Consider the following 22,462-nt stretch of genomic DNA (forward strand, 5'->3'; position numbering starts at 1 on the left):
CACGCTTCAGGGAGGGCGGTAAGGGTCCTCGAAAGGGTGCAGAGGAGATTTACCAGAATGGTTCCAAGGATGAGGGATTTTAGTTATGAAGTTAGATAAATTAGACAAAGGAAAGCTGTTCCCATTAGCTGATAGTAATAGGACTAAGGGATGAAGAGTTAAGGTTTTGGATGAGATATGGTCGGGGAGCAGGAGCTGGTGTATGTTGATATGTAGAACTTTTCTTTTAATGCAGCAAGCGGTAATGACATAAACACTCTGTCTACAAGGGTGGTAGAAGCCGAGCTGATCAATTATTTTAAAAGCAAATTGGATGGACACTTGAGGGAAATAAGAGTTTCAGGGATTCAGAGATCGAGCAGGGGAATGGAACTGACTGGGATTGTTCTACAGAGCACCCGCATGGGCTCAATTATCTCCTTCTATGAAGTAATAACTCTCTGACTGCTTCTGTACCAGAAGAGTTACTACTATGGACTGCAAAGAATAAAGTGACTTTAGTCAAACTACCAGAGCTGGTGAAAATAGTCACTCTATGACTGCACAACACAAAAGTAGTCCATTCAGTCCAACTGAGCTCTCCTGATGCTTATGCTCCATTCCAGTCTCTTCCCAACCTTTTCAGCATAACCTTCTATTCTGTTTTCCCTCATGTGTTTATTCACGCGCCCCTTAAATGCATCTATACTATTCACCTTAACTGCTACACTCGTTTCTAATTCCAAACACTTCATCAATGAAATGAAGTAGTTTCTCCTGAATTCCCTATTGGATTAATTATAAATATTTATGGGCCCTAGAATTGATCCCCCCCACAAGTGGAAACATTATCCCTCTTTAACCTATCAAACCCTTTCATAATCTTAATCATAATCCTATCAGGTCACTCTTCAGCCGTCTCTTTTCTAGGGGGAAACAGCTTCAGCCTGTTCAGTCTTTTCTAATAGGTATAACCTCACATACTTGTAGATCTCCTTTGCACCTTCTCCAGTGCTTATTTTATAAGAGAGACCAAAACCGTGCATGGTACTTCAAGTGTGGTTTAAGGCTTGATACATTTATTTTACGTTATATTAAATCTATTTTATGCAGTGTAGTACAGCTTTACCAGTAGTCACAGACCCTGCCCATGTCACTTAGCACATCATCCAGAAAACGTGACAACAATCATTCAGATGGAACAACAGAACTCTAGCGATAATTACTAATGTTTCTAATTATAAATTTCCACGACATTCTCTGATCCCAACCAGACCACCTGTAGCATGTATACCTGAAGCAAATAAAACAGCTTCAACCACAACAGGTAGCAATACTTTCCACAATTACAGTAAACATGTAACACTTTGCTGCAATTCTTGCACAGTTTCCAGAGAGAAATTATATTTGGGCTTCAAAATAAACAAATACTTTAAAATCTCACGCTGTAGCTGAGTGACGTAAACCAAGGAGTTCCCCAAATTCAATCCCCAGTCTGCCCTGGGCTAACTTAATTGAGCCAAGTTGCATTTCGCCTGGGTGGGGGAGGATTGGTGGAAAAGAAAATTAAGCAATGCTCTCAGCCTAGGCTGCTATCTGACTGGAAATGGCACTGTTGGTGACAGGAATAAGGAGAGTCTTGTTTCATTGTGGTGCACCTGCATGACATAAAATTAGAAATAGGAGTAGGCTATTTGGTCCATCGGGCCAGTTCCGCCATTCAACAAGATCTTGGCGGATCTGCATCCTTAATTTAATTTTCCTGCCTGCCCCTATTGTAACCCTTTTACTTCAAAAATCTATCCAACTCAGCCTTGAATATATTCCACGGCCCAGCTTCCACTGCTCTGAGGTAGAGAATTCCAATCTTTTAAAATTCATTTGAGGGATGTGGGTGTCACTGGCTATGCTAGTGTTTATTACTCATCCCTTATTGCCCTTGAGAAGGTGGTGGTGAGCTGCCTTCTTGAACTGCTACAGTCCCTGTGATGTAGATATAACCACAGTGTTGTTAGGGAGAGAGTTCCAGGATTTTGACCTAGCAGTGAAGTAATAGCGATATATTTCCAATTCAGGATGGTGACTGGCTTGGAGGGGAACTTCCAGGTGGTGGTGTTCCCATCTATCTGTTGCCCTTGTCCTTCTAGATGGTAGCAGTCCTGGGTTTGGAAGGTGCTGCCTAAAGAGCCTTGGTGGGCATCTGCAGTGCATGTTGTAGATGGTACACACTGCTGCCTCTGTTCGTCAATGGTGGAGGGAGCAAATGTTTGTGGATGTGATGCCAATCAAGTGAGCTGCTTTGTCCTGGACGGTGTCAAGCTTCTTGAGTGTTGTTGGAGCTGCACTCATCCAGGCAAGTGGAGAGTATTCTATCACAGCCTTGACTTGTGCCGTGTAGATGGTGGGCTGGCTGGGTGGGTGGGTGGGGGGGTGTTGGGAGTGAGTTATGTGCCACAGGATTCCTAACCTCTGACCTGCTCTTGTGGCCACAGTATTTATATGGCTAGTCCAGTTCAGTTTCTGGTCAATGGTAACACCCAGGATATTGATAGTAAGGGATTCAGAAATAATAATGCTATTGATTGTTATGGGGCAATGGTTAGATTCTCTCTTGTTGCAGATGGTCATTGCCTGGCACTTGTGTGTGAGAATGTTACTTGCCACTTGTCAGCCCAAGCCTGGATATTGTTCAGGTCTTGCTGCATTTAGGCTGCTTCAGTATCTGAGGAGTCATGAATGGTGAACACTGTACAATCATCAGCAAACAATGATTAACAACTCCCTGAAAGAAGAAATTCCGTCTCATCTCTGTCTTAAATGGGAAGCCCCTTATTTTGAAACTTCCCTCACAAGAGGTAATATCCTGTCAGCATCTACCCTGTCAAGCTCCCTCAGAGTCTTATACGTTGCAATGAGATTGCCTCATGTTCTTCTAAACTCCAGTAAGCATAGGCCCAACCTGCTTAACCTTTCCCCAGAAGGCAACCCCTTCATCCCAGGAATCAGTCGAGTGAACCTTCTCTGAACCATCTCCCTGACAGAACAACTTGCTGATGCTCTCAGTTAAGGTTGGGAAATCAATGGACGCTAGCTTTGGTGAAGCATCTCCTGGCAGAGAGTCCTTGTTTTAGAAAATAAATTTGAAAAGGGAGGATAGGAAATAAATGTGTTGAATTTGAAATAAAAAATAATATTGGGTTTTTGGAGCCATTTAATCAGTGTTACAGGCAAGCTCCTATAAAGAGGGGTAGTATGAGCATACAGATATGGAAAAAAAAAATCAAGATAATTCCGTATGTTCTATTTTGATCCAAATAAACCAATATTTTAGGCAGAGAAAATGAACTGATAACAAAACTAAACCACAGTTTCTGAACAGAACATTTTCTTAGTTAGTCCTGTTTCAATGAATCTTGACAAAGTGATTCATGCTCAGGGAATTCTCATTTTCAAATAGACAGAACATCCTCTTCCCTCACTTTGAAATGATTTTATTGCTCCTTGCTAATAGGCTTGTCAAGCACACAAATCTAATTATAAGCCATTTCATGTTTTATCCAGTTTTACGTTGCATTTTAAGTGCAGGGCTCCTCCGACACACTGCTGAACAGAAATTTAAATACCATAACTCACAGCATTTAAGTTGACCTGGTGTATAATACGACCCCAATTTTCTGGGCTCAAAATCACATTTTTGCATACACTTGGTGTATAAATTTCCCCCCTTTTCAGCCACGATATGTTGTACTCGCATTAGTAGACAGGCCAATTTTTCATCCCTCAAATGCATGTCTTACTTACCAGTACCTTAGAGCTGGGCACAAGGAATCAAACAGGCGATACGTGCTGCGTTATGAAGACGCGCAGGAGTTTTAGACACGCCCACTCTTTGTGTCAGATGCTGATGACATTTCAAAATGGCGACCACCCGCACCCACGCCGACAGTTCACTTTTATACTCGGTGTAAATATCAATCCCCGTTTTTGGAGGGATTGTTCGAGACTTCAAACGTTGATTTATATGCTGACAGCTCCTTTGTGTTTGCTCGCATCAGGTCAATTTACAATACAAATTGTGCTTTACAATTAAAAAAATCATACAAATCTATTTGCAGCATTTGCTCCCACAATTCAAGTTGCTTTTGAAAACACTGCTGGATTATATGGAAGATCCAGTTATACTCCCACACATAGTATTTTCCACTTTCCAGTGATGCATGGATGATTTGTGTAACTGCAGGGTAAGGTCCTGATTGGACTGCAGAATACAGCAGGGAGCCACACAATCTAGGAGAAAGCATTCTGCTTTGATCAGCAGCTCATCCACCATCTTAAGTAGCTACTCCATCCACCACTGGTGCATTGTGGATGCACGACCCACAGGATGCAACTTGCTAAGGCTGCTTTGCCAGCACCTCCCAAATCACGACCTTTACCATCTAGAAGAACAAGGTCAGCAGGCACGTGGGAACACCACCAATGGCAAGTGCCCCAAGTAACACACCATCCTGACTTGAATACATATTCACCATTGCTTCCTCATTGCTGTGTTGAAATCCTGGAACTGTCTAACAGCACTGGGAGTATCGTCACTGCATGGATTGCAGTGGTTCAAGAAGTTCCACCAGCACCTTCTCAAGGCCTTGCCAGCGACACTCACATCCCAAGAATAAATTTTTGCAAAAAGCTCATTATTGCATCAAATAAAACTCCAGAGAAATGAGATGCTGGGCTTAAACAGAGCTCAAATGACCCTCTTGGATCCCCCAGATTCTTTAGAACCAGAGTCTTTATAATGCTGTGAGAACCACATGCTCCCAATAATGCTCTTAAAACATTAGAACCTTGCCAGGCAGGCACGCAGCTCTGCACACAAGCAGCTGAACGTTCTTTACCGCACGAGAGGTTCAGGGTGCAATTTTCAGTCTGCAGTCTAACACAGCAGCTACTGGACATACCTGCCACTCACCAACTAGCTGCCTCAACACATATAGTACGTGATAGTTGTGACATTATTCTCCAAAGTACTCTCCTAAATATGTGAGAAGTTGCTGTGTTTATTATACTGCAGACTCCACTGTGATAAAACTTCAACAACTTAGTTTCACAGCACATGTTAATAAAAAAGATCATTAGAAATTTTGACAAATGGTCTGGAATTGGTGAATGTATTGCTCGTGTTGAACTCCTTCCCCAATGCTCTCTGAAGCTCCATGATAGTTAGGGCAGCTAAACTTCTCTTGATAAGAGGAATTATTTGTGTCAGCTTCTCCAGTGTATTACAATTAAGCAATTCAGCTTCTCTGATAAACAGGTATATTGCATGAGTCCTAATTTTACACAAACATTTCTAGACAAGACTGATTTTTTTTTTTGGAAAAATAAGTGTTTCTCTGAGACCAAGCACAAGGTTCAACTTGCACAGTGGAATTACAGTACTGATAGACTAACACAAGGGGCACTGTGTCCAAACCTGGCACCGGTGGAATCCCGTTACAGATGGAATGAGGTACCCATACAATACATCAGACAGTCAAAAAACAATGTGCAATGGCATCTCAAAGCAGAAAGGTTTGTTAATCCACTGTCTGTATTTAAATCCTCTGTTTACGCCGTTATCTGACCTGGACGAGTCGACATTGGGGTAATCTGTAGTTCTCATTTGGATCCTGCTTAATCTATTTTCTTCGCAGGTTTTCTGTTTCTCCACATAACTATAGCAACAAATGTTCCTTGGAGAAGAGAACAGAACAGCATCAGTACAATTCCGCTCTTATTTCACAGAATTTACAGTATGGAAACAGGCCCATGCAGCTCAACTGGTTTATAATTAGTACAGGCCTCTTCCCACCCTCACCATCTCACCTCATCAACATATCCTTCAATTCCTTTCACCCCTGTGTGTTTATCCAGCTTCCCATTAAATGCATTGATGCCATTCACCTCAAATACTCCTTGTGATTCCACATTCTCACCACTCTCTGGGTAAAATTTGTCCTGAACTCTTCACTGGAAATATTGGTGACTATCTTATACTTATGGCCCCTAGTCCGGTCTCCCCTACAAGTGGAGGCATCCACACATTTACCCAATCAAATCACTTCATAATTTTAAAGAGCTCTATTATGTCACCCTCCTCAGTCTTTTCTTTTCTAGAGTAAAGAACCCCAGCCTGTTCAATCTTTTCTGATGAATTCCAAGCTCTCATTTCCCTCACAGCTGTCGACTATACTTAATTTCCTTCTCAAGCTCATGCTTTTCTGCTGGTTACAAATATCCAACAGCAAGTGGACACATGCTCTACTCTCACTAGCTTCTAAGAGATATTGAAAGAAGGGACTTGAATTTATATCACGTCTTTCACATCCTCAAGCACTTTAGCTCCAATGAAGTATTTCTGAAGCTCTGTCACTATATTTAATGTGGGAAGCACTCAGCAAGGTCTGACAGTGTGATACATGACAAGATAATCTGTTTTTGTGATGTTAGTTAACGCATAAATTTTGGCAGGACACCAGAGATAACTCCCCTGCACTTCAATGAATAGCTGCCACAAGACTTTTTAAGCCACCTGAGCGGGCAGATGGGGCCTCAGTTTAACATGCTGTCTGAAAGGTGGAACGCCCTCAATGCTGGGCTGATTTGTCATGATTGCCTTTAAAAACACGGAACAGAGTTTTTTTTTCCATAGCGGTGATGTTGGGAATGATCACAAGCCTTTAAAATAAACAGAATTCCAGCATGCCTCGTAGCTTCGAGTTCTGGAACACCTCCAGCAGAGACCTCGGAGGAGGCTAGGTATCTGATCTCTTACTCAGGGAGGGGGGCAGGAAAAGCACTAAAAGAAAACTTACAAAATGGAGATGACAGAAATTAAAAACAAAAAAGACAAGGGTAGCAATTTCATCCCATGAACAATACAATGCCTGTTGATGTTTTTCTCTGTAACTCACAACAACAAACACCCCCGCGTGCCCCGAATCCAGAGACATTGTAACTGGAAATCGAGAACACAGACGGATCAAGATTAAACATCCCTTTTGGCCAGTCAGCATTAGTATGAAGGTCTGCCCTGGAGTAGTTTTATATAGTGGCCAACTGGGACTCAATGTGAAATAAGAACCTGGACTGTAGTTTCCTTCCCCTCCCACAGGGACCAATTTCCACCATCAATCAGCCAATTAAAGGGGTCAGCAGTCATATCTGGCTGGCTGAAAACAAGTTGAGCGTTTTGATGAAACAATTACAAAGGGACAAGTCAGTGCACTCACCTACTAATAAAACCAAGAGCAGGCCAGCAACAGCGGGTAGGATCACAGCATACTCACGTGCCAGGAAATAGCTGTGAAGAACATGACTGCTGTCCACAAATGGCTGTAATACAAGAATTACTTTGGTCAGCAGATTTATTCTCAATTTTTTAGACAGCATTAAGAGTGAAAAGCCACTTCACTCCAGCAGGAGGCTGTAAGATTGGGCAGCAAACTTAAAACCTTTCAGGCCAGGGCTGCTAAATTCCAGTGCCTGACGTTGGAGCTGTTTAATGGTGATTATTGTACGTGTAAATGGCCAATCAGACAGATTTCCACCATACACAGGCTGAAATGGACACAAAAAATAGTACCTCACTACAACCAAAAGATTGTTAGAGGCATGAGCCACTATCATTTCAGGTTTTGTTTTAGTGGCAATATGGCCAAACAGATATTCTTACTCCAGTTTTTTCCTACCATGTATGAGAACCAAACAGCACAAGAGAGTGACCATTCAGCTCATTGTGCCTGGGCCAGCCTACTGAAAGAGCTAAATGATTAGTCCTAATCACCCACCCTTTCCCCGTGGCTCTGCAAAAGTTTCCTTTTAACGATATATCTGATCTCCTTTTGAAAGAAGTTACTATTAAACTGCTTTCCCAGTCCTTTCAGTCAGTGCCTTCCCGGTCACAACAAATCACTCTTTCTCATCTCCCCGCTGGCTTTCCTACCACTTATTGTAAATTTGTCCTCTCTGGAACTGACCCTCCTGCCAGTGGAAATAGTACAACATTTAAATAATATTTTAACAAAGACTTAATATTAAATTACATAGGCCATGTTGATGACCCAGAGAGTTGTGAATGCTCAGGTGATGAGTATATTCAAGACTGAGGTTGATAGATTTTTGGGCAAAAGGGGAATTAATGGATATAGCGGGGTGGGGGGGAGAGCAGGCAGGCAAGTGGAATGGAGGTGGTAGATTAGCCATGATGGTATTGAATGCGAATTAGCCATGATTAGAATGCAAATTGAATTAGCCATGAGGATTGAGGGGTCAGAAAATGGGGAAATTTAAAACAATTCTGGAAATGAGCCCAAATACTTAGCATCTTCCTGATTGATGGAGTATTTAAACCAATATCGAAATCCAAACTGTATCATATCACTTATAAAATCAACACTCACCAAGACAATAACCCAGATTGTGTAGTACGTGAAAACCAACAAGCTGAAGCCCACAAGGCCCATTCCAACCACTTGGTCTGCTCCTGTAGCCTGAGAGAGAAAACAATAAGGGGAAGTTAAGTAAAGAACATTGTAAATCACACACTGTCATAAGTGGCTGCTAACATTCATGTCACACAAGTGCCATACTGTGACCACCTCCAACAAGAAAGAATCTAGCCATCTCCCCATGACATTCAATGGCATTACTATTGCCTGATCCCCCACCATCAACATTCTCCCCGGGGGGGTGGGGGGAGGGTTGTTTCAATACTGTGGCTATAAGAACAGGTCAGGGGCTGGGAATTCTGTGACAAGTAACTAATCTCCTGACTCTCCAAAGCCTGTCCACCATCTAGAAGTCATAAGTCAGGAGTGTGATGGAATACCCTCCATTTGTCTGGATGTGTGCAGCTCCAACAACACTCAAGAAGCTCAACACCACCCAGGACAAATCAACCCGCTTGATTGGCAGCCCATCTGCCACCTTAAACATTCACACCCTCCGCCACCAGTGTTGCAACAATGTGTACCCTATACAAGATGCACAGCAGCAACTTGCCAAGGTTCTTCCAAACCCATGACTTCTATCACTTAGAAGAACAAGGCCAACAGATACATGGGAGCACCACCGCCACCAGCAAGTCCCCCTTTCAAGCCACTCACCACCCTGACTTGGAAATAGACCCCCATTCCTTCAATGTCACTGGGTCAAAATCCTGGAACTCCCTCCCTAACTGCACTGTGGGTATACCTACACCTCATGGGCTGCAGCGATTCAAGAAACCGGCCTCTCTACCACGTTCTCAAGGGCAACAGGGATAGACAACAAATGCTGGACTTGCCAGTGATGTCCACATCCCAAGAATGAATGAATAAAAAAAAGTGGCAGACTGGGTAAGAGCCAAACCTCAAACTGCCACAAACCTAACAAAACCTCAACCCCTCATGAGTTCCACATAGCCCCTGAACAAACTAACCAACTGCTCCAATACCAGCAACTAGTATTTATATAGCACCTTTAATGTGGTAAAACATCTAAGGGTCCTTCATAGGAGTGATTATCAAACAAAATTTGATACCAAGCCACATAAGGAGATATTAGGGCAGATAAAAGAGGTAGGTTTTAATGAGTGTCATAAAAGGTAGGATTAGGTGGAGAGACGGAGAGATTCAGGGAGGAAATTCCAGAGCTTAGGACCCAGACAGCTGAAGGCATAGTTGCTAATGGTGGAGTAAAATAAGACATAAGACATAGGAGCAGAAATTAGGCCAATTGGCCCATTGAGTCTGCTCTGCCATTCAATCATGGCTGATAAGTTTCTCAACCCCTTTCTCCCACCTTCTCCCTGTAACCTTTGATCCCCTTACCAATCGAGAACCTATCTATCTCAGTTTTAAATACACTCAATGACCTGGCCTCCACAGCCTTCTGTGGCAATGAATTCCATAGATTCACCACTCTCTGGCTAAAGAAGTTTATCCTCATCTCTGTTCTAAAAGGTCTTCCCTTTATTCTAAGGCTGTGCCCTCGGGCCCTAGTCTCTCTGACTAATGGAAACATCTTCCCCACGTCCACTCTATCCAGGCCTTTCAGTATTCTGTAAGTTTCAATCAGATCCCCCTTCATTCTTCTAAACTCCATCGAGTATAGACCCAGAGTCCTCAAACGTTCCTCATCTGTTAAGCCTTTCATTCCTAGGATCATTCTCATGAACCTCCTCTGGACCCTCTCCAGGGCCAGCACATCCTTCCTGAGATACAGGGCCCAAAATTGCTCACAATATTCTAAATGTGGTCTGACCAGAGCCTTATAAAGCCTCAACAGCACATCCCTGCTTTTATATTCTTGTCCTCTCGAAATCAATGCCAACATTACATTTGCCTTCCTAACTACCGATTAAACCTGCAAGTTAACCTTAACAGAATCCTGGACTAGGACTCCCAAGTCCCTTTGCACTCCAGATTTCTGAATTCTCTCCCCATTTAGAAAATAGTCAATGCCTCTATTCTTCCTACCAAAGTGCATGACCTCACACTTCCCCACATTGTATTCCATCTGCCACTTTTTTGCCCATTCTCCTAACCTGTCCAAATCCTTCTGCAGCCTCCCTGCCTCCTCAATACTACCTGTCCCTCCACCTATCTTTGTATCATCTGCAAACTTAGCCAGGATGCCCTCAGTTCCTTCATCTAGATCATTAATGTATAAAGTGAAAAGTTGTGGTCCCAACACTGACCCCTGCGGAACTCCACTAGTCACCTGCCGCCATCCTGAGGACTCCCTTATCCCTACTCTCTGCCTCATGCCAGACAGCCAATCTTCTATCCATGCTAATACCTTGCCTCTAACATCATGGGCTTTTATCTTACTGAGCAGCCTCCTGTGCAGCACCTTATCAAAGGTGGACTTCTGGAAGTCCAAGTAGATAACATCTATTGGCTCTCCTTTGTCTAACCGACTCGTTACCTTCTCAAAGAATTCTAACAGATTTATCAGCATGACCTCCCCTTGATGAAACCATGCTGACTTTGCCCGATTTTACCATGCACTTACAAGTATTCTGAAATCTCATCCTTAGTAATGGACTCTAAAATCTTACCAACGACCGAGGTCAAGCTAATCGGCCTGTAATTTCCCATCTTTTGCCTCACTCCCTTCTTAAACAGGGGGGTTACATTAGCGATTTTCCAGTCTTCTGGGACCTTCCCTGACTCCAGTGATTCCTGAAAGACCACCACTAACGCCTCCACTATCTCTTCAGCTATCTGCTTCAGAACTCTGGGGTGTAATCCATCTGGTCCAGGTGATTTATCCACCTTCAGATCTTTGTTTTCCTAGCACCTTCTCCTTAGTAATGGCCACCATACTCACCTCTGCCCCCCGACTCTTGAACTTTGGGGATGTCACTCGTGTCTTCCACTGTGAAGACTGATGAAAAGTACCTATTCAGTTCCTCCGCCATTTCTTTGTTCCCCACTACTACTTCTCCAGCGTCATTTTCCAGCGGCCCAATGTCCACTTTTGCCTCTCTCTTACCTTTTATATATCTAAAAAAACTCTTGCAATCTTCTTTTATATTACTGGCTAGTTTATCCTCATATTTAATCCTCTCCCTCCTTATTTCTTTTTTAGTTGTCCTCTGTTGGTCTTTGTAGGCTTCCCAAACCCTTGGTTGTCCAGTGCTCTTCACCGCATTGTATGCTTTCTCTTTAGCTATTATGCTGTCCCTGACTTCCCTTGTCAGCCATGGTTGCCTCGTCCTCCCTTTAGTATGCTTCTTCTTCCTAGGGATGAATTTTTGCTGTCTCCCCCAAACTACTCCCAGAAATTCCTGACATTGCTGTTCCACTGTCTTTCCTGCTAGGCTCATCTCCCAATCAATTCTGGCCAGCTCCTCCCTCATGCCTCTGTAGTTGCCTTTAATCAACTGTAATACCGTTACATCTGATTCCAGCTTTTTCCTCTCAAATTGCAGGATAAATTCTATCATATTATGGTCACTTCCTCCTAAGGGTTCCTTCACCTTGAGCTCCCTTATCAAATCTGCCTCATTACACATCACTAAATCTAGAATTGCCTGTTCCCCTAGTGGGCTCCACCACAAGCTGCTCCAAAAAGCTATCTCGTAGACATTCCACAAATTCCTTTCCTTGGGATCCACTACCAACTTGATTTTCTCAGTCTACCTGCATATTGAAATCCCCCATGATCACTAACTTTGCCTTTCTTACACGCCTTTTCTATCTCCTGGTGTATCTTGTGCCCCACATCCTGACTACTGTTCAGAGGCCTGTACATAACTCCCATTATGGTTTTTTTACCTTTGCAGTTCCTCAACTCTACCCACACAGATTCTACATCATCTGACCCTACATCATTTCTTGCTATCGATTTAATTTCATTTCTTACTAACAAAGCAACCCCACCCCCTCTGCCAATCTTTTCGATAGGATGTATATCCTTGGATATTTAGCTCCCAGTCCTGATCCCCTTGCAACCAAGTCTGTGATGCACACCACATCATACCTGCCAATTTCAATCTGCGCCATAAGCCCATTTACCTTATTTCATATACTGCGTGCATTCAGATACAACACCTTCCGTCCTGTATTTCCCGTCCCCTTTCTCATTGTCATCCCTTAATCTGATGTGCTTGAAGTTAGATTCCTAGCCCTTTCCAAACACTCTGTCCTATTTTGTGTTCTGGAGACTTTAAAAGCCTCTCCTGGGCTCTCCTTTCTTTTCAGTTTTTTTCATAATTATCCATGAAGTTGAAATGGTGTATGTGCAGCAGGCCAGATTTGGAAAAGCACAGTATCTCTGAGGGCTGTATGCTGGAGGAGATTACAGGGATAGGGAATAAGCAACCTCCATCTGAGAGAGATTTGACAACTTGTTCTTAGGTCCTTTATCAGAACTGTCCTGAAGTCTATCGCTATGTGTACAAGATCAGCCTATGGAAGCACTCTAATTATTTCTCAGTGGGAAAACAAGAATGTGAATGGAATGCCTAGAGACGAATCTACATCCACCAAAGCCTGGTTCATGGCAATCCCAACCTGCTGTTTCACTTCTTGCACAGGGTGTCAGGAAGGTATAATAATTCTCAATGTTATTGGAGTTTATTGTAGAGTAATAGTGGGGTTTGTGTCTATGGGCTATGTCTGTGTGTGTGTGTGTGTGTGTGTGAGAGACTTAATTGAATTAAAGGCAGCTGAATGTTTTGATGTATTAGAAGATAAACTAGGCTTGAAATGTTACATTTTGAAATAAAGCAGACCAGACTGATTTCAAAAGAGGGGTGAAATGTGTCATCTAGCCAGATGAAGTTCAGAAACAGTGTGTTTATTTTTCCCGAAGATTACTGGTAAAATTGGTACTATGAGAGATTTTTATTATAAGAGAGGTAAAGTCCAAAGACATAGTGAAACAATGAGAATTTGCATTCAAAGGGGAAAATGTGTATAAAGGAGCAAAGGTTGTGTGTAAGGGCAGGAATTCTAAGGTCTAAACAAGTGTGAAAAATCTTCAGAATCTAAACTTCAAGCTGCTGACTACAAAGGGCTGAAGTTAAGAAAACTCACTTTGAATTGCATTGTTCAGGGTATGGTGTTTCTTTGCCTGGGTCTTTTAAAATCTGTGCATCTTACTGTTGCCTTAACAAAAATGTAACTGGAAGTTAGATTAACTAGGATTTAGGAGTTAGCATAAATCTATAAATTACAAACTATGGATGTACTTAAAATCACTTCTATTAATAAAGGTTTAATTTAGTTTTGTAAGAAACCTATTAGACTTGGTGGTCTTATTACTGCTGAATTCAAGGCACGCATGTTGAAATTATACAAATTGCAAAACTGTTGTGGCAGTTGTTTCAAGTTTCCCTTTGGGATTTGAGCAGCTCAACATTTACCATCGGCTGTGTCATAACAGAGAGCCTAGGTCAGGCCCCCAACTAGAGAGTAACTGCATTCAGTTCTGGACACAACCTCAGGAAGGATATACTGGCCTTGGAGGAAATTCACCAGGATAATACCGAGGTGGAATGGTGAGATCAGAGTTAGCTATGCGTAAACCTGGTTTGCATTTCCTTGAGCTTTAAGATTGAGGGGGTGATCCAATCAAGGTGAGTCAGATACAGAGAAACTATTTCCTCTGACAGGGGAAATCAAAAAGAGAGCATAATCTTATAGTCAAGTCATTCAGGAGACAGAATTAGTGCTACCTTTAATTATTTAGGGTGACACAAGGGAGGGTTCTTTAGGAAATCAATATGAACGAGTGTAACTCCACCTGAAAGATACTTTACACTTAAAATAGTTCCCAGGAAGGCTATCAACGGAGAATAATAGTGGGCTTCAGCTTGGCAGTTTTCATGTACTATAAGTCTGGGTCATCGTCTTGGTGAGCATTGATTTTATAAATGATGTGATACTGTATATAGATAATGGTAGTTTAAATACTCCAATCAGGAAGATGCTAAGTATTTGGACTTGTGGTCCAAATGGTTCGGTCACAATCAAGGTATATGCCCTCAAAAGGGAAAGGCAGGGCAAACAAATCCAGAGCTCCTTGGAAGAAAAAAAAGAGATAGGAATTAAGGTAAAGAAGAAAAGGTGTGCTGATGACAGGTGTCAGGTAGAAAATACAATTGAGAACCATTCTGAATACAGAAGGTACAGAAGAGAGGTTTTTTAAAATTCATTCATGGGATGTGAGTGTTGCTGGCTAGGCCAGCAATTATTGCCCATTATCCCTAATTACCCATGAGAAGGTAGTGGTGAGCTTCCTTCTTGAACTACTGCAGTCCACTAGTGTAGGTACACCCACAGTGCTGTTAGGGAGGGAGTTCCAGGATTGTGACCCAGCGACAGTGAAGGAACGGCGATATATTTCCATGTCAGGATGGTGAGTGTCTTGGAGGAGAACTTGCAGGTGGTGGTGTTGCTGCCCTGTCCTTCTAGATGATAGGGGTCGTGGGTTTGGAAGGTGTTGCTTAAGGAGGCTTGGTGAGTTTCTGAAGTGTATCTTGTAGATGGCCCACATTGCTGCCACTGTCCATTAGTGGTGAAGGGGTGAGTATTTATGGATGAGGTTTTAATCAAGTCAGCTGCTTTGCCCTGGATGGTGTCAAGCTGCTTGAATGTTGTTGGAGTTGCGCTCATCCAGGCAAGTGGGGAGTATTCCATCACACTCCTGACTTGTGCCTTGTTGATGGTGGACAAACTCTGGGGAGTCAGGTAAGTTGCTCGCTTACGGATTCCTAGCCTCTGTATTTACATGGCTAGTCCAGTTCAGTTTCTGGTCAATGGTAACCCCCAGAATGTTGATAGTGCGGGATTCAGCGATGGTAATGCCACTGAACATCAAGGGACAATGGTTGGATTCTCTTTTGTTGGAGGTGGTCATTGCCTGGCACTCATGTGGCATGAATGTTACATACCACTTATCAGCCCAAGCCTGGATGTTGTCCAGGTTTTGCTGCATTTGGACATGGACTGCTTCAGTATCTGGAGAGTCACAAATGGCGAACACTGTGCAATCATCAGTGAACATCCCCACTTCTGACCTTATGATGGAAGGAAGGTCATTGATGAAGCAGCTGAAGATGGATGGGCCTAGGTCACTACCCTGAGGAACTCCTGCAGTGATGTACTGGAACTGAGATGATTGACCTTCGACAACCACAACCATCTTCATTTGTGATCGGTATGACTCCAAGCAGCGGAGAGCTTTCCCCCGATTCCCAACAACTTTGGTTTTGCTAGAGCTGCTTGATGCCACACTTGGTCAAATGCTGCCTTGATGTCAAGGGCTGTCACTCTTGCCTCACCTCGGGAGCTCAGCTCTTTTGTCCATGTTTTAACCAAGGCTCTAATGAGGACAGGAGCTGACTAGCTCTGGCAGAAGCCAAACTGAGTATCAGCTAAGCAAGTGCCCTTGATAGTACTGTTGAAGACACCTTCCAACACTTTTCTGCAGATCGAGAATAGACAGAAGGACAGTAACTGACCAGGTTGTATTTATCCTTTGTGTACACAGGACATACGTAGGCAATTTTCCACATTGCTGGGTAGATGCCAGTGTTGTATCTGTACTGGAACAGCTTGTATACTAGGTACAGTATAGAGCTGGTTAATAGTTTTTATAGTATTTTTGCCACTTAATGTCTAAACACTGAAATGTTGGAACTTGAGAAATGCAAATTATACAAGGGTGAAATATAAAATGTGATGAGTTTCATTCAAGTACATTGAATGGCTAGTCCCAGATGGAAGGTATCAGCTATGGAAAATATAGAAATGGTATGCAGAAAATTACAGGCAATGAGATGGTCAAGATTCAGAAAGGTTATTGAAGTTTCTCTCATGAGATAATTTATGAAATTGGAAACCTCATCATTCAGCATCAACACTGGAAAAGGAGGAGGTCATTCATCCTCTTGAACCTGTTCTGACATTCCTTTAGATCATGCCTGATCTGCATCTTAACTCCATCCACTTGCCTTGGTTCCGTGACCTTAAAATGCCTGCCTAGCAAAAATCTACCAATCTCAGTTTTAAACTTTAAGTTAAACATTATTCCACTGAAAACACCAGTAGTAGATTACTAAGAGTTTGGGGATACTTCTCATCATAAGATCGCGAGTTCTTATGAGTAGAAAGACATGAAGCTATGATAGAATCAAAAGAGAGAAACTAAGAAAAAATATCAGACGAAGAGTCCTATTGAAAACAAAGTTCAATTGTAAGAACAGAAGAAACATGAACATGGGTAGGTCAACATGCCCCACAGGTTGGCTCCATCATTCAATATAATTGTGGCTGATCTTCTACCTCAACTTCTCTTCCCTGCTATATCCCCATATCCCTTGATTCCTTTAATGTCCAACAATTTATCGATCACAGTCTATTCAACAACTGGGGATCCACAGCTTTCTGGAGTAGAAAATTCCAAAGATTTACAACCCTGAGTGAAGAAATTTCTCATGTCAGTCCTAAATGGCTGACCCCTCATTCTGACTACTAGCTCTAGACTCTCCAGCCAGGGAAAACAGCACCTACCATGTCAAGCGGAAGAATTTTATATGTTTCAATGAGATCACCTCTCATTCTTTGAAACTTCAAAGAATATAGGCCCATTATACCCGCATTCTCCTCATAGGACAGCCTTCTCACCCCAGAATCTATCTAGCTGAAAGGAATATTTGGTGTAATCATACACCGGGATTGTTAAACACATAGAAAGGAGTGAAAGACAATGAATAACAAATGACAACAAATCAGATGGACCACATCACACTAAATCAGCTTTTCAGGAACTCAAAGAGCAGACCAACAGACTGCAACTCAGCAAATGTAGAGAGCAATCAAGAAATAAAAACAAAGTGCAGGAAAAACTCAACGGGCCTGGTAGCATCTGTGGAGACAGAAACAGAGCTAACATTTCGAGTATGTCTCTTCTTCGGAACTGGTAAAGATGAACAAGATCACACCATTTCAATTCATAGTTTCCAAAAGGCCACAGTGCAAAGGAAGGAATTGTGGAAATAACGGACTTGAAACATTTTAATGGAATACAAGCAGAGAGTAAAAGCTATCATTGAGGAATGCTGGTACAGCTTTAAAACAATCCTGGTTTAGAACAGTAGGGGAAACTTGGGTTGAAAAAAGGCAAAGGGGAAGCAACACAAGGAATTGTCAATGCAAGTGAAGCTGAGGAGAAAATATAAACCGAAACATAGAAACTAGGAGGAGTAGGCCAATTGGCCCTTTGAGCCTGCTCCGCCATTCAATACGATCATGGCTGATCCTCTATCTCAATGCTATATTCCCGCTTTCTTTCCATACCCCTTGATGCCCCTAATATCAAAAAAATTATCAATTTCTTTCTTGAATATATTCAGCTACCCAGCCTTCTGTGGTAGAGAATTCCACAGGTTGACCATCCTCTAAGTGAAGAAATGTTTCCTCATCTCAGTCCTAAATGGCCTGCCCTGTATCCTGAGACTGTGGCCCTGGTTCTAGGCTCCCCCAACCAGGGGAAACATCCTCCCTGCATCTAGACTGTCTGGCCCCATTAGAATTTCATATGCTTCAATCAGATCCCTTCTCATTCTTCTAAATTCTAGTGAAAACAGGCCCAGTCAAACCAAACTCTCCCCATACGACAGTCCTGCCATCCCCAGTATCAGCCTAGTGAACCTTCGCTGCACTCCTTCTATAGCATCCTCTCTAAGGAAGGGAGACCAAAACTGCATGCAATACTCGAGATGTGGTCTCACCAAAGCCTTGTATAACTGTAGTAAGACATCTCTACTTCTGAGCTCAAATCCTCTTGCACAATGAAGGCTAACATACCATTTGCCTTCCTAATTGCTTGCTGTACCTGCCTGTTTACTTTCATTGACTGGTGCATAAGGACACCCAGATCCCTTTGTACGGCCGCATTTCCCAATATATCACCATTTAAATAATACTATCTTTCTGTTTTTCACACCGAAGCGTATAACTTCACATTTATCCACATTATACTGCATCTGCCATGTGTTTGCCCACAAACACACAACTTGTCTAAATCGACTTGAAGCCTCCTTGCATCTTCCACACATCTCACAACCCCACTCAGGATTAGATGATATTAAAAGAAAACAATAAAGGAAACATACACAGAAGTGTGAGTGGAACAAAGTGCAGAAACAAAAAACAAGAGTAGATAGCCCCATGGAAAAATCAAAGAGCTTATGACCAAACAGGAGGAAAAATACAATAAGCGATCACACAGTAAACAGTAAAACATTTTCTGCGATGGATATCACTGCAGGATAACCAAAATACACTGAAGGACTTTCTTCTGACTTAAGCCAAAAAGAATAGGCCTGTAATATAGCTGAGCTGGGACTCTGGAGGCAATTCTACAACTACATCAGGGGCTAAGCATGCTATAAAACAGAGATACACAGCTGGCAGTGACCCAACAGATGCTGCAGAATATGGGAGGAATGGTGCACAGGAAATAACCCAACTGTCATATAATCTACAGCTCAGGGATTTTACCCCTGGACTTGGAAAGATATTTGACTACCCCTCCCCACCAAAAAAAACCTACAAAATGGACTGTCTTTTGGACCAGACTGTGAAAATGCTATCCACAACATCCATAGAGTTACATAGGACACACATCACAAACTATTCAGCTTCACTGGTCAATGTCAGGGTTTATGCTCCACACAAGCCTCCTCACACTCTACTTCAAAATGTAAACAGGATTGGGAATTAAATGGTGATAGCTTGGTTTTAAGAATGAAAAAAAATTAAAAATGCCATGGTACTATTTTGAAGAAGGGCAGGGGAGTTCTCCTTGGTGTCAATATTTGTCCCTTGATCAACATCGCCTAAAAATAATCTGGTCATTATCACATTGCTGTTCAGAGGGAGTTTGCAGTGCACAAATTGGTTGCTGTGTTTCCTAGATTACAACAGCAACTACACTTCAGAAAGTACTTCTTTGGATGTCCTGGGGGTATGTAAAGTACTATAGAAATGGAATACTTTTTTGTGTTGTCACTGTAACATACGAACATGAGACAGAAATAGGCCATTCGGCCCCTCAAGCCTGCTCCGCCATTCAATAAGATTATGGCTGACCGGATTGTGGCCTCAATTCCACATTCCCACCTATTCCCAGACAACCTTTCACCCCTTTGTTAATCAAGAATCTATCTAGCTCTGCCTTCTGCAAAAAAATTGTTTGATTTAGATTCCTTTGCAGCACCTTTAGATGTTTAGCTTCAATAAAGGCGCAGAGCAATTACACAGTAATGTTGAAACACAATTGCAGTTATCCACACAGCAAAATCCCACAAACAGAAACATAATGAGAATTTGAACTGTTTTTGTGATGTTGATCATGAGGATTTTTTAAGTTGAACCTGGGAGAAGACAACTGGTTCAAGGTCTCATCTGAAAAGATAGCACCTCCTACACTATGGTGCTCCCTCAGTACTGACCCTCCGACAGTGCGGCGCTCCCTCAGAACTGACCCTCCGACAGTGCGGCGCTCCCTCAGAACTGACCATCCCACAGTGCGGCGCTCCCTCAGTACTGACCCTCCGACAGTGCGGCGCTCCCTCAGTACTGACCCTCCCACAGTGCGGCGCTCCCTCAGTACTGACCCTCCCACAGTGCGGCGCTCCCTCAGTACTGACCCTCCGACAGTGCGGCGCTCCCTCAGTACTGACCCTCCGACAGTGCGGCGCTCCCTCAGTACTGACCCTCCGACAGTGCGGCGCTCCCTCAGTACTGACCCTCTGACAGTGCAGCACTCCCTCAGTACTGAACCTCCGACAGTGCGGCGCTCCCTCAGTACTGACCCTCCCACAGTGCGGCGCTCCCTCAGTACTGACCCTCGGACAGTGCGGCGCTCCCTCAGTACTGACCCTCCGACAGTGCGGCGCTCCCTCAGTACTGACCCTCCGACAGTGCGGCGCTCCCTCAGTACTGACCCTCCGACAGTGCGGCGCTCCCTCAGTACTGACCCTCCGACAGTGCGGCACTCCCTCAGTACTGACCCTTTGACAGTGCAGCGCTCCCTCAGTACTGACCCTCCAGTCCCCTTGGTCTGACCATTCCCGCCTCACTCACCATCTCCACTGTACCAGCCACACCGTCTTCCACTTCCGGGGTCACCAGTCAGTGTCACACTGGCTGACCAATCAGTAGCGAGCCTTCGTTCCCGCCCGAAAATTGCCCATATTTGTCCCGTCAGTCCGGCGGGATATTAATCTCTTTTTTCCGTTTGATATCTTGCGAGGAACATTGAGATTTCTGTAATTAAAACCAGCCGCGGTGTTTTGTTTTTCGGATCTAGTTTATGATTGGTCTGTCCTGATGTCAATCATCACCAACCGACCTCGGTTTGCGCATGTGTATTCCCGATAGCCTTTTCCAATGACGTCATGTCCTTGGCGCAGCGCCCCCTGCTGCTGAGAGGCGGTAATTTCCTTAAGAGCCTCGGATTCCCCAGCTCAGCTCCAGCCCACCCCTGCTCAATCCAGCTCCACGCAGCCCAACTGAACCCAACCCAGCCCATATCAACCTAGCTGAGCCCAGCTCAACTAAAACCAGCCCATGTCAACCTAGCTGAGCCCAGCTCAACCTATATCAGCCTAGCCCAGCCCAGCTCAGCTGAGACCGGCCCAGCTCTGTCCAGCACTGCCCAACCCAGCCTTGCTCAGCCCAATTCTGCCCAGTTCAGCTCCACCCAGCCCAGCCCATCCCAGTTCAGTTCAACCTAGCCCAGCCCCACCCTTCAGCTGCTTTAGTCTCCCAGCCCAGTGCAGCTCAGCTCCCAGCAGCTTCAGTCTCCCAGTCCAGCCTAGCTGAACCTAGTCCAGCACAGCCCAGGTGGTTAAGAAGGCATATGGGATACTTACCTTTGTTAGCCGAGGCACAGAATATAAGAGCAGGGAGGTAATGCTGGAACTGTATAAAACACTGGTTAGGCCACAGCTAGAGTATTGCGTGCAGTTCTGGAATCCGCATTATAGGAAGGATGTGACTGCACTAGAGCGAGTGCAGAGGAGATTTACCAGGATGTTGCCTGAGCTGAAGAGTTTTAGTTATGCGGAGAGATTGGAAAGACTGGGGTTATTTTCCCTGGAGCAGAGGAGATTGAGGGAGGACATGATTGAGGTGTATAAAATTATGAGGGGCATAGATAGGGTAGACAGGAAGGAACTTTTCCCCTTGGTGGAGGGATCAATAACCAGGGGGCATAGATTTAAGGTAAGGGCAAGAGGTTTAGAGGGTATTTGAGGAAGAATTGTTTCATCCAGAGGTTGGTGGGAATCTGCAACTCACTGCCTGAAAGTGTGGTAGAGGCAGAAACCCTCACAACATTTAAGAAGTATTTGGATGTGCACTTGCAATGCCATGGCATACAAGGCTGTGGGCCTAGTGCTGGAAAATGGGATTAGAATAGTTAGGTACTTGTTTGACCGGTGCAGACTCAATGGGCCAAAGGTCATTTTCTGTGCTGTAGACTTCTATGAGTCTATGACTCAAGACGATCTGATCATCTCCCTCTGCCACATCCCTCTCTTCCACTAGCCCACCGAACCAAACTCACTCTAAAATTCTCCACTTCCCGAGCCCTGAACACAAATCTCTCCCTAGTTTCTCTCCTATTTCCCCTGAAGCCCTCTCTAAGCTCATTTTGTTTATGAGACCCATCTGTTCCCTCAATACTATTCCCATTAAACTGCTGACCACCAACTTGTCCTCCTGGTGCCCAAGTTAGCGGTATTGTAAATGGTTCTCTCTTCAGGTCTTGTCCCTCTCTCCTTTAAATCTGTTGTCATCACCCCTCCTCAAAAAACAACCCTTGACACCATTGTCCTTGGAAACTAGCTCCCTATCTCTAACATCCCTTTCCTCTTAAGCCCATGGAAATGTTATCCTTTCCCTAAAACCATGCCCATCTTTCCCTATGTTTTCTC

At 43.6% G+C, this 22,462-nt stretch overlaps 1 protein-coding gene across 2 annotated transcripts; it reads right to left on the minus strand.

Annotated features, from left to right (window-relative positions):
- Window positions 1-3,454: 3,454 nt before the first annotated feature.
- Window positions 3,455-20,718, minus strand: dpm2 (dolichyl-phosphate mannosyltransferase subunit 2, regulatory). Of its 2 annotated transcripts, none has more exons than XM_041194618.1 (4): window positions 20,607-20,718; window positions 8,421-8,510; window positions 7,251-7,353; window positions 3,455-5,711 (listed from the first exon to the last, which is right to left on the minus strand). In XM_041194618.1, the coding sequence occupies exons 1-4, from the start codon at window positions 20,607-20,609 to the stop codon at window positions 5,653-5,655; spliced, it is 255 nt and encodes an 84-aa protein (XP_041050552.1). In that variant the 5' UTR covers window positions 20,610-20,718; the 3' UTR covers window positions 3,455-5,652. The 2 variants fall into 2 exon arrangements, with proteins under 2 accessions (XP_041050552.1, XP_041050553.1); XM_041194619.1 differs by lacking the exon at window positions 20,607-20,718 and adding an exon at window positions 20,534-20,596.
- Between the last annotated feature and the right edge of the window lie 1,744 nt (window positions 20,719-22,462).

The sequence above is a fragment of the Carcharodon carcharias genome, chromosome 8 (genome assembly GCF_017639515.1).
Source record: "Carcharodon carcharias isolate sCarCar2 chromosome 8, sCarCar2.pri, whole genome shotgun sequence".
NCBI lineage: Eukaryota > Metazoa > Chordata > Chondrichthyes > Lamniformes > Lamnidae > Carcharodon > Carcharodon carcharias.

Bases quoted from the DNA above. Each gene is read 5' to 3' on its own strand.
- dpm2 (XM_041194618.1), bottom strand. The intron at 7,354-8,420 runs GTGAGTGTTGAT...CTTGTATTACAG, and splicing joins CAATCTGGGTTATTGTCTTG to CCATTTGTGGACAGCAGTCA. The intron at 5,712-7,250 runs GTGAGTGCACTG...CTCTTCTCCAAG, and splicing joins GCTCTTGGTTTTATTAGTAG to GAACATTTGTTGCTATAGTT.